Genomic DNA, 12001 nt, shown 5'->3' with positions numbered 1-12001 from the left:
GGGCCGACTGTAGTTAAAGATGCAGGTTTAACACTGACTCTGCCCTCAGTGGTGAGCTACATCTCCTCTGTGCCTCAGTAGAGCTGCCTTTAAAATGGTGGCTGAAGCTGATCTGGGGTTCCGGGGAGCTCAGTGGGTTACCTGCATCAAGAAGGACAGCAGCTGGTACGAGACAAGGACACAGGAAGTGTGGCTCTGAGGGCTGCTGGGAACGTGGAACCTAGAACTCAGGGGGATTGTCCCACTGAGGGGAGAGAGCCCTGCATTGACTGGGGTCTGGGCTTCCCGGGTGACCACCCACCACATGAACTTGGGTCCCCATGAGGTGAGTGCACGACATGAGGGGTCAGGGTCACCGAGCGGGTCCAGGCTGACCTGGCTGCACCATGTGGCTCCCGTGCCGCTGACATAGTGGGGTTCTGCTTTCATGCCCAGATCAAGCCCCGAGTGACTCATCACCAAATGGCCCACAAAAAGGGGACCAGAGGAAAGTGTCCTGCCTCCTCGTGGTGCCAGAGACCCCTGAGGCTGGAGCTCCTCCTGCCGAGTGCAGGCAGGTCAGGGAAGGAGGACAAAGCCCAGGAGGCGACCCAGACGCAGCAAACCTCCACGGCCTCCTGTGATCTTAAACGTGTCTCAGAAAGGCTGCCCTGTGGCCACGGTGGGCAGAATGGGGCCCCTCAGAGGGGGCGGAACGGTCTGAATGGAAAGCGGTCACTGCTCTGGTCCCTGCCAGGATCTGAACCAGTGGGCCCACCGGCCGCACCCCACCCCTGCACCAAATCACAGCCTGCCTTGTCAACATGACCGTTTACAAAAATAAATAGGAAAAGCAGCAACTCTTTAGTGATCGTGGAATTAATCTGACAGTCATTAAGTGTGTTTAAGCATCTGGCATATCTCCTAAATTGCACCAAAGAATTTGGAAGCACTTGATTTGGTCTCGGAGGGAAAATGGACTGAGGGGAAGGGCCAGCTCTCCCAGGGTCCGGCGGGCGCTGCAGGCCAGCCGCCGCCTCACATTTCTGAGTCTGCGTACATTCCGTTGATTAAATAGTCCACCTGCGTGTAGTCCTTCTTCTTGTAGCTCTCGTAGGCTTGCAGGGCAAACAGAACCAAGACTGTGAAGAAAAGAGTCACCCCGAGCAAGAGCACGGCCAGGAGTGCACTTCTGTTCACTGAGGACAGGGGGAGGGGCTTGGTGGTGACCACCAGGTACTGGCCTTGAGTGCTGAGCTGGTACGCATCTGTGGTTGGCATCTTAGGGTCCCCCGAGCTCCCGGTTGTTGGCCTGGTGGGAGCAGTACTACCCGTGGTCTCAGGCTGCACCTGCTCCGGTGTGAGGGGTATGCCAGGCCCCGTGGTCCCCACGGGAGATGGAACAGGGCTTGGTGGTGTCGTGGGGGATGTGGCCTCCATCCTAGGGGTGGGGTTGGCATGAGGCACAGGAGCTGGCACTGTGCTGGCAACCGGCCCCTCGGCTTGTGCCTGGGTGGCTGTCACTGCTGCAGTGGACACAGGAGCCACAGAGGAGGGGGTGGGCTCTGAGGCTGTGTTCACGAGGGGCTGGGTGGGCCCACTTGTTGTGTCTGCCACAGGCGGGACAGTCAATGCCTGGACAGCTGGGCCTTGTGTGAGCGTGGTAAGTGCTCGGGGACTCGCGGCTGGTGTGGGGTTGGCTGTGGAGTGGCCGGGGGTGTGCGTGGCAGGGCTCTGCACGCCCATGGGGGTGCTTGCACTGGCCCTGGTGGCAGCAGCCATCTGAGTGCTGGTGGCCAGTGTCGTCAGAGGTGCTGCTCTTGGCAACACGCTGTTGCTGGGCGCCTGGACGGGGGGTGTGCTGGAGAGTGGCGTTGGCCTCGCGGACATCGGGGAGGGTGGCGCTGTCCAGGTGGATGTCGGCGCTGTCCACGTGGAAGTTGGGGAGGGTGGTGTGGGCGCCCCGGAGGCCGCGCGGTCAGGGGGACCTGCTGCAGGTGCTGAAACGCCCACGTCTGTCCTGTGTGTTCTCCCTGCTGTGACTACAGGAGAGCTATGGTTGGCTTTCACCGTCCCTTCAGCCAAGGTGACAGGAGAGGATGTCGTCATTCTTTCAAGCGTTTTATTCAAGATGCTATTAGCTTCCCCGGATGTACTTTTTGTGACTAAACTATCCGTCGTGTTGAAGACTAAGGACCCTTAAAGTCAGAAAAAGAGAGAAAAAGATACAATCATGGGGCTGGTTCCTGGCTTCACAGTGCCCGTCCCCTCGACCCAGGGAGAGGGAGGGCGCGGACGTGTGCCCGGCTTCCCCTTATCTGCTCACTGCCCACAGCAAGCCTGCAGCCCTCCGCAGTGGCACCGCCACCTGGATTTTAAAACTGCTTTGCCCTCTCCGAACCCCGAGCCCCTGCAAGGCTTAAGAGCTTCACTCTTTGATCCACTTCCCAAAACACCAGACAGAGGGAAATCTCCCATTACAGATGTGATTCGCCATTAAACCCCTCGAACACACCCAGGTTTACAAAGCCAATAAACTGCGGCCCAGCTATTGCACCATAGAATTCTTGGCTTAATAAAGGCTTTGCAGCAGGAATTCCTGGAGCCGAGCGGTGCCTGTCAGAGTGGGAGTGTGACTATGTATCTGGGGTCCCAGTGGATGAGCTCCCCAACGAAGACCAGACCTCTCGGAGGAAGCAGACTTGGGAGGGCCGAGCAGGCGAGCCTCTCCGAGCTCAGAGCCCCAGTCCCCCGGGACTCCCTCCCCACCAGGCGCTGGAGAAACTCAGTCCCCCGGCCCTTCCGCTCCCCAGCCTGGGTGTGCAAACAGCCCTTGGGCCGAGGGTGCTCTGTGGCCACCGCAGGCCAGTCCAGCAGTCACCCCATGGCTTCCTCACCTGGACCCTGGGGTGGCCCTCGGCTTGCAGACAAGGACAAGGAGGAAATGCAAGCGAACACAAGGGCCGTCCACATCTTGCAGCTGAGCTGGAGGCGAGGCTGGGCGGTCCCCGAGGTTCCCAGCCGGCCGCTCTCAGGCTGCTAACAATGCCCGGCCGCTCGGCCGGCCGGGGATCTGCGGTCAAGAGAGAAGCGACTGGTCAGTACTGCACAGCCTGGCCTGGCGCACGGGGGCAGCACTGCGCCTGTGCAGGGCTCCGGCGGGGTCCGGCATGCCAACCAGGCCTGGCGCCCAGGAAGAGTGACGTGTCGCAGCCACGGTGGCCTGGTGATCTGATGAGTGTCAGCATGTGATGGTTTAAAGCAGTGGTCCCCAACCCCCGGGCCGGTACCGGTCTGTGGGCCATTTGGTACCAGTCCGCAGAGAAAGAATAAATAACTTACATTATTTCCGTTTTATTTATATTTAAGTCTGAATGATGTTTTATTTTTTTTTATTTTTATTTTTTTTGTATTTTTCTGAAGCTGGAAACGGGGACGCAGTCGGACAGACTCCCGCATGCGCCCGACCGGGATCCACCCGGCACGCCCACCAGGGGGCGATGCTCTGCCCATCCGGGGCGTCGTTCTATCGCGACCAGAGCCACTCTAGCACCTGGGGCAGAGGCCAAGGAGCCATCCCCAGCGCCTGGGCCATCTTTTGCTCCAATGGAGCCTCGGCTGTGGGAGGGGAAGAGAGAGACAGAGAGGAAGGAGAGGGGGAGGGGTGGAGAAGCAGATGGGTGCCTCTCCTGTGCCGATGCTCTACCACTGAGCCAACCGGCCAGGGCCTGAACGATGTTTTATTTTTTAAAAAATGACCAGATTCCCTCTGTTATATCTGTCTAAGACTCACTCTATTTTTTTTTAATGGTATCATAGTCCAAAGACCTTTTCTTTTTTTTTTTTTTTATTTATTCATTTTTAGAGAGAGAGAAAGAGACAGGAAGAAAGCAAAAGAAGGGGGGAGAGCTGGGAGCATCAACTCCCATATGTGTCCCGACCAGGCAAACCCAGGGTTTTGAACCAGTGACCTCAGCAAGCGAGGTCGAGGCTTTTATCCACTGCGCCACCACAGGCCAGACTAAGACTCACTCTTGACGCTTGTCTCAGTCACGTGATACATTTATCCGTCCCACTCTAAAGGCCGGTCCGTGAAAATATTTTCTGACATTAAACTGGTCCATGGCCCAAAAAAGGTTGGGGCCCCCTGGTGTAAAGCACTCCCTGGCCCAGGCTCACGATGAGTCGCAACCCCAGCAGGTGCCCACCACTCCACCCTGAAGATCCGGGAGAGAGGGGGGGAGAGAGGGCCCAGACGAGGTCATATTTGCAGGCCAAGATACTCCGATCACCAGCATCGGCCACTTCCTCCTCCTCAGTTTTCCCCGGCGCCTGCAGGACTCAAATTCGGCCCACGGCACCTCTGTGTACCCTGTGACAGATGACCACACGCTTCGCGTGGGAGGTGCCACCGAGTCTGGCAGCCACTCAGCCAGGCCTCAGCCCTCTGTCGCCCACCAACCCATCGTCCCACATCCCAAGCGCCTGTTCAGGTGAGGCACACCTAGGACAGAAAGGTAAAAGCCACGTGAGTGCCCCCTCCAGGGAGCCTTCCCCCCAGTGGGAGACACAGAAAAGAGGTCACTGCGGGCTGGCACAGGCTCAGAGTGGACTGTGTCCTGGCGCTGAAGCCCGGAGGAGATGGCACCTGGCAGGTCTGGAAGGGTAAGTGGAGGTTGGCCCTCTGGGTGGCTGGCCGGGGGCAGGGAGCACAGGGTGCTGCAGGGGCCCAGAGAAGGCCCTTAACTCAGGTGGACGGGTGGGTGGGGGTGGCTGGGGTACCGGGAAGGGTTCCCCGGGCCGTGTTCTAAAAGATGGACGGATGCACCTGCCGGGCGGCAAGCGGGAGAAAGCTGCCGATGACAACAGCAGGGCCAGGGGCCAAAACAGTGTGGCAGGGACTGGGCCACCAGGTGAGCGGAGCCTAGGACAGGGCAGCAGGGACAGATGCAGGCGGAAGGGGACAGGCCCCAGGAGGGCCACCATGAGAGAGGGCAGGCCAAGGGCAAGTGATGAGAAGGGGACTCCTAGGCGTCCCTCCAAAATGAATCCTGCCTGAAGACGCCCTAGGCCTTCGGTCTTCCCACTGGGCCATCAGCATGAAGGGCCCAAGTGTCACAGAATGTCATGGAAGACAGCCCCGAGGGCACTGGAAGAAAGTGTCCTGAGTAGCTCCTTGCCCTGTCCGGACCCCACCATCGCTCTCCGTGGCCCTGCAGCCGGGCTGGCTCCCGGTGATAAGAACAGGCTCTCTGTCCCCCCACCAGCCCGAAAGGCCACTGGGAATCCCCTCCCAGCATCCCCATCCTGGCCCGACCCACCTGCCCCCACCTCCATCCCACACTGCCCCAGAGATCCTGCCACCGACCCCTTCCCAAGCGTCACTAATTTTATCTAGCTTCATCCGCACTTCCTTCCAACCCGTCCGGAGGGCTCCAGGGCTCCCAGGTTTAGAAAGTTAGCCCAGAGGACCACAGATTTGCATCAGCCTTCTAGAGAGCCGAGGGATTCTTTGTTTTGACAGAAACAAGTCGGGGTGGGGTGGGGAGAGAAGAAACAGACAGGATGGTGCGAAGGGAGAACTGAAACCAGAAGGTCCTGGGCACAGAGAACTTGCGCTCCCCATCGGCCGAGGCTGTGCAGCTGGGCTCATGGTCAACGACGCTATCTAAGTGGCTCTCTCTGTAGAGTCATGTCAGCTGAATGCACGGCCCTGTGCTCGAGCCGGGGGGCAGGTCCCCTGGGGAGGGTGATGGGTCCCGAGCTTCCTGAACGAACCCTAGGCTTCAGGCCCTCTGACGTCTGCTCACAATAAGTCTTTAGAGCAGAGTTGATTTGCACAAACTGTAAAGAGCTGAATAGCAAATACATTAGACTTTGGGGCCACGCAGCCAGGGAGGATGTGTACACGACGGGTGTGGCTGTGTCCCAATGAAACTTTGTTCACAACAGGTGGCGGGCAGCACCTGGCCCATGGGCTGTGTTTGACCATCCCGCCCTAGCAGGCAACGTGCGTTTGGATGCAGGGAAAGAATGATCTGGTGTGCTGAGTGGATTTCCTCCTGCCCTCCTCACGCCGGACCAGACGCGGGCCATTTCCTCCCCGGTTCTTGGGGCAGCCTTTAGTCGGTCCCCTCCCAGGGCCCCTTCTGCGGCAAGGCACCTCCATCGCCTGGCATCAGTGAGGTGCTGTGCGTAAGAGGGGGGCCCCACGAGCACCACGGTATTGCGACACAGGCCGAGGATCTTTTGTGGTGACTGGCATTGGTGCCACAGAAACAGATGAGGGCCAGAGACGACCACACAGTCCCCACCTGTCCCCATCTATGGATTGTCCTCCCAGAGGACCTCACCAGGCAGAACCTCTGAGGAGAAGAGCCAGCCACAGACTGGGCCCCTCCTCATGACTAGAAGGCTCGGCCCTCTAGGCTTTGCTGTCTTTCCTTCACCCTCGGGGCCTCTCTGAGCTCAGTGTCCCGGCCCCAAGCAGGTGGGCCCAGCCCTCAGGGCCTCGGACACTCACCAGAGGCAGGTGCTCAGGGCGTGGTCTCAGGCTGGGCCATCTTCCTCCCCGGAGAGCCGCAGGGGCGGCACTGTGAGCCGGCCAGGCAAGGTCTGGCTCTGCAGGAGGCGAGGACAGCTGCGAGGACACTCCCAAGCCACCGCATGCTTTGTGGCACATGGGGGACACAGGCAGATGCTCCGCTCTGGTAAGTCGCATCTAGGGTTTGAAAAGATTAAGCACTTTTTAGGAAAAGCACCTGGGAATGCCCAGTACAGCACCATACTGAGAGAAGGATGCTGTGTACCAAAGCTTCTCAACGTCCCCTCTGATGTAGCACTTTCTGCTGCTGGAATTTCTTCTAGCTCCCGAAGCAACTGGACACATGTCCAAAGATGTTCATCACAGCGTTATTCACAAGAGTAAAAAACTGGGAGTGATTATGTAAAATATGGTGCCATCCATATATAAAGTACCACGGCAGGGGGTGCGGGGAGGTGGAGGAGGTAGAGAAGGGATAAATGGTGATGGTGCCAACTTGACGTGAGGTGGTAAACCCACGATACAGTGTGCAGATGATGTGTTCTAGAATTGGGCGCCTGAAACCTGTAAAATTTGTTAACCAGTGTTAAACCAATATAGTCAATAAAAAATAAAAAGAAATGCTATGGCAACTATTTAAAAAAATACACAAATATCTATTTATTGACACGTGAAGATGTCCAGTATGTAACATGAAGTGGAGAAAAGCAGGTCACACACAGTGCACACACCATGATCCTGTTTTTGTTTAAACAGGCATATGCCAGGGGTCTGGGAAGATCTATACCAGAATGTTAATTATGGTTATTCCTGGGGAATAGGTCTATCGGTGGTTTTCATTCTCTACTTTATATATACATATACATAAACAAGCATGTATTTCTTTTGGAAAGCACTTCTGAAAGACTCCATTGAAAGAAAACAATGTCTGATTTTCCGCAACTACTTTGAGGGACCGGGCAGAGCAGGCCCAACTGATACAGTTTCACCGCAGATTTTGATAATTTATTAAAACTTCATGACTTCCCTGATAGAAGATGCATTTTTCTAGGAGCCAACCAAGACTTTAGGGAAATCCAGGAGCACAGCAGAAATGCAAAGCTATTCACCGGCACGAATGACTCTCCCAGTGCCGAAAAGTTCGTGTGAGCCCCGGACAGGGAGGAAACCCATCACCTCCCGCAGCAGCGGATGTTAGGTAGGTGGTGATGCCTGAGGACCGCCAGGGGCCCACTCCCTAACACAAATGCCCACACGTGCACACACATGTGAGCATGCAGTCACACTCCGGGGTGCACACACATTCATGCACACACAGCTACACATGCATGCACACTGCCATGTGTGTACATAGGCAGTCATACCCATGCTGCTGTGCAAACGATCACACACACAGTTACACACACAAGGCTAGGGCACTCACAGAGCATCTCTATAAGGCTGTGTCAGGAAACTCCACAAGTTTCTCAGTTAACTTCTGGCTGGTTCCATCAATGCTTATGCACTCCCAGCGGGGGACAGGGGGTGGTCACTCCCACGGAGCCGGGAATTGGCCACCGGTAGCGTCAAGAACAGGCACTCACTGTGCCATGACTTCATCTCTCTGGTATGGTCCTGCCTCCACTTTCCAACAGCATATTCTAAATGTCAAGATTCACTTCTGTGGACCTGCACTAATCTTGTAAGGCAACTCACAATACATAAACCATTCACAAAATTTAAAATAATAGCTTCCCCTGTAAAGGCTCCAGTGAACCTTAAAAGGGTCTGACCAGTTATTCTCATTATTATGGAGGCAAGACAGATCAAGGTCTCAGACTACAGTAGATGGAAATTAGAGAGATGCCTGGGGCAGGAGGGGATGAGCAAGATTAAGCAGGAGACCAGGGCAGATGGAAAGACAGAAGGTTAGGCTACTGCTGGGAGTTCCTACAAGTTCCGCAGAGAAGAGGCAGCACGCCCGTGAGCCCTGCAGCAGCCCATCGATAGGGCAGCCCCAGACTGTGGCCCACAGCATCAGCTTCCTCGTCCTGGCCTGGCCCTTTGACCTTGTCATGTCTCTCCACACCTCCTGTCTCAACTTCTTGTGTTCCCAACCTTGGCTTGACTTTAAACACTTTTATGAATCTACTCGTTATACGCAGGGTACTGCATGCGAGTGACATAAACTCAGAGCACAAACCGCTTGGTTCCTTCCTCTGGCTTAGACAGGTTCCTGAGGTCCAACACAAGTAATCCTCAGGCTCGGCAAGGGACTGGACGGCACGTCCACCCCATTCCATCACTTCGGCAATACGTATGTATCAGCAGTGATGTGAACTCAGTCCCTGTCCAATCTAGAGAAATCATACATACTCAGTAGGGACTGGAAGCAAAGACGGGCACACCACAGGCACCTATCCTGACACGTCACCTGGCTGAACTTTGGTTGCAAAACCCCAGGGACACAGGAACACAGGCCTGTGGCTTTGTGAATATAGACATTGTCCTGTGGTCTAAAGCAGTGGTCCCCAACCTTTTTTGGGCCATGGACCGGTTTAATGTCAGAAAATATTTTCACGGCCTGACCAGGCGGTGGCACAGTGGATAGAGCGTTAGACTGGGATGCCGAGGACCCAGGTTCGAGGCCTGAGGTCGCCAGCTTGAACGCAGGCTCATCTGGCTTAAGCAAAAAGCTCACCAGCTTGGACCCAACGTTGCTGGCTCGAGCAAGAGGTTACTTGGTCTGCTGAAGGTCCGTGGTCAAGACACATATGAGAAAGCAATCAATGAACAACTAAGGTGTCACAAAGAAAAACTGATGATTGATGCTTCTCATCTCTATCCGTTCCTGTCTGTCTGTCCCTATCTACCCCTCTCTCTGACTCTCTCTGTGTCCCTGTAAAAACAAAACAAAACAAAACAAAACAAACAAAAAAAGAAAATATTTTCACGGACCGGTCTTTAGGGTGGGATGGATAAATGTATCACGTGACCGAGACAAGCGTCAAGAGTGAGTCTTAGACAGATGTACCAGAGGGAATCTGGTTATTTTTTAAAAATAAAACATCGTTCAGACTTAAATATAAATAAAACTGAAATAATGTAAGTCATTTATTCTTTCTCTGCGGATCGGTACCAAATGGCCCACAGACCGGTACCGGTCCGCGGCCCAGGGGTTGGGGACCTAAAGGATGTGTCTTTGTGGTGGATGGAATCCTGGAGCAGTGGATGTGATCTTAATTTCACTGCTTGCTTCTGGGTTTCTGGGAGTTGTGATATCACAGTTATGTGCTGACCAGGGGACTAGTTTTTGTTGGCAACGTGGATAAATTCGATATTACTCTGCCTGTTAGGCAAGCCTTGCGCATAAGTGGAAAAATCTGTACCTTAAATACTTTCCTCAGTCACTTTATTGAAATTCTAGAGATGCTTCCTTTGGGAAGAAAACAGAACATCACAGGCAGGATTTTCAGTAGCTTATTTCTGTCTTAGGGCCAACTCTGTGGATGTTGACTCCTCATATTTAGCCTAAGAGTTAAATGCACACAACGAAGCAGCCATTCAGACTCCCATGGGGTAGGGAGGCAAGTAGGTAGAAAAATACCAACCTCTGCTGGGTAGAAAGGGCCTGAAGGAGGTCTGGGTCACCCAAAGAGCCAACTCTCGGTGACAGTAACACTTCCTGTGGCGCTGACTTGCCCTGGAGGACCGTTTAGTTCTCCAACCACACTGCAGCGTCTTAACTTTCTCATCCTCTGCTCTCAAACTGGGACAACCTGGCCCTCTTCTTCTCTGGTTTGGGATCCTCTTGCCTCTCGCCACTCAGCCCCCAAGTGACTCCTGTTTCTTCCTCTTCTATTCTTGCCAGTGCAGCCAAAAAAAGGACTACATACTAAACCTGCCAAGTTCAGGGGAGGCTTGCATGGCGCTCTTACAAATTCGGAGACCAAAAGTAACCACGTGGGATGTTCTAAACATAAAAATTCCTAGCTAAAAGCCGGACATAGCGGTAAGCCATGTCCTAGGCCCGTGGTTTCCTTGACAAACTACCTTAAATAAGCCTGTCTCTTGTCTTTTTACATCTAAGATAAAGTACCTTCAGAATGTCAGAGTAATTTCCTTTTCCAGACCCCTCTGGGCACACCCACCCCACCAGAACAGCAGAACCCCCTCATTGTTACCCAAATACCATTTCTATGTGCTGTGAATGTTAATTAGTCATCTTGTACCCGCCAAGGTAAAAGAGGTCCCTATCGGTCCGTTTTACTTTTTACTCAGTCTCAGAGACTTCCCCTGCCCCCTAATCCATCACCCACAGATTTCACACTCGCCTCCTTAAGTTTCCTCCTTTAAGCCGCAAAACTGCCCTTTCTCCCCAGAGCATTTTCTCAATTCATTTGTTAGGAAGCTTTTGCTTCCTAACAATTGCCACCAGTTTGGCTCAAACCAACTCATAAAAACTCTTGACAGGTCTGGATGTTTCTGGGCGGACGCCCCTGATCCTCTCGGCATCTTGCGCTCTGCACCCCCATTCACGTTCTCCCCTCGCCCCCCGCCTCTGCCTCTCGCTCCCATTCATCCTCCTGCCCCCCTGCCTCCCTCTCTCAGCCCCGAGCCCTTCCAGGCAGCCGTGACAGCAGCATCCCGCATGGCAGCGCCGCCTCCTTACCCGGGCGCCGCAGGCCCGCAGCGCCGGGCGGCCCTCGGACGGCGTTAGGCGCCCGCGGCCCGGCGTGGGGACGTGGCGGGCAGAAGAGCAAAATACTCCGGAGCCAGAGTGCTCAGGGCAGCCGCCCGGGCTCGGCCCCGCCCAGGCTGCCCGGAAGTGACGTTGCCGGGAGGCGTGCCCAGGGCGTGGCGTAGCAGCCCCCGCAGGCACAGGGAACCGTGAGGCGGTGCCTGGCGCTGCCGGATAAGAGCCGGACGTGAGGGGCGTGGCTTCCGCAGGCCCCGCCCACAGCGAGGGCGGTTTAGCTACGTCTCCCACGCGGCCGGAAGTGGCTATTTCGGATAGCTCTTTGGCGGAAGTGGTTGTTATCCGGTGTCCGGTGCCTGACTGTGGGTACCTCCCTGCAGTGACCGGACCCAGCCTGGGTAGGGTCAGCTCACATGTACCCTAAGGGTTCACAGAGGGCCGAGCACAAGGGTGTGGCCGTGCCACATTCCTGCCCTCCTCCCGCAGGCCTGGTCTAGTTGGGGGGGGGGGGCCGCGTTGGGGAAAAGGCATCCTAGTAGGAATAGTAGGGATGGCAGCTTGCCACTTGCCAAGTCTTGTGTTAGATTCAGTGAGTTAATTGCCACAAGAGCACTGTGAGCTTTTTCACCTTCCATTTTACCGACACAGAAACTGAGACTCATAAGGCTTGGAATAACAATAAGGAGTGTAGGGTTATGCTTATTTCAAATTTAAGTTAATCTAAATTCACAAGAATAATGGACAGGGCCTGCTTAAGCCAAAGAAAACCTTCTACTAAAGAAGTTATAGTCACAGGGCGT

General features: G+C 55.0%; 1 protein-coding gene and 1 long non-coding RNA gene across 2 annotated transcripts; both read right to left on the bottom strand.

Annotated features, from left to right (window-relative positions):
- Positions 1-820: 820 nt before the first annotated feature.
- C1H11orf24 (chromosome 1 C11orf24 homolog) lies at positions 821-3045 on the bottom strand. The gene is made up of 2 exons (XM_066385608.1): positions 2877-3045; positions 821-2177 (listed from the first exon to the last, which is right to left on the bottom strand). Exons 1-2 carry the CDS (start codon positions 2950-2952, stop codon positions 1018-1020), a joined length of 1236 nt encoding a protein of 411 aa, XP_066241705.1. The 5' UTR covers positions 2953-3045; the 3' UTR covers positions 821-1017.
- Positions 3046-3700: 655 nt separating this feature from the next.
- On the bottom strand, positions 3701-11378 carry LOC136405964 (uncharacterized). Its single transcript, XR_010751604.1, has 3 exons — positions 11175-11378; positions 6503-6700; positions 3701-5833 (listed from the first exon to the last, which is right to left on the bottom strand). It is a non-coding gene; the product is annotated as an uncharacterized lncRNA (long non-coding RNA).
- Between the last annotated feature and the right edge of the window lie 623 nt (positions 11379-12001).

The sequence above is a fragment of the Saccopteryx leptura genome, chromosome 1 (genome assembly GCF_036850995.1).
Source record: "Saccopteryx leptura isolate mSacLep1 chromosome 1, mSacLep1_pri_phased_curated, whole genome shotgun sequence".
NCBI lineage: Eukaryota > Metazoa > Chordata > Mammalia > Chiroptera > Emballonuridae > Saccopteryx > Saccopteryx leptura.
This window is presented reverse-complemented; position numbering and strand designations above follow the sequence as displayed.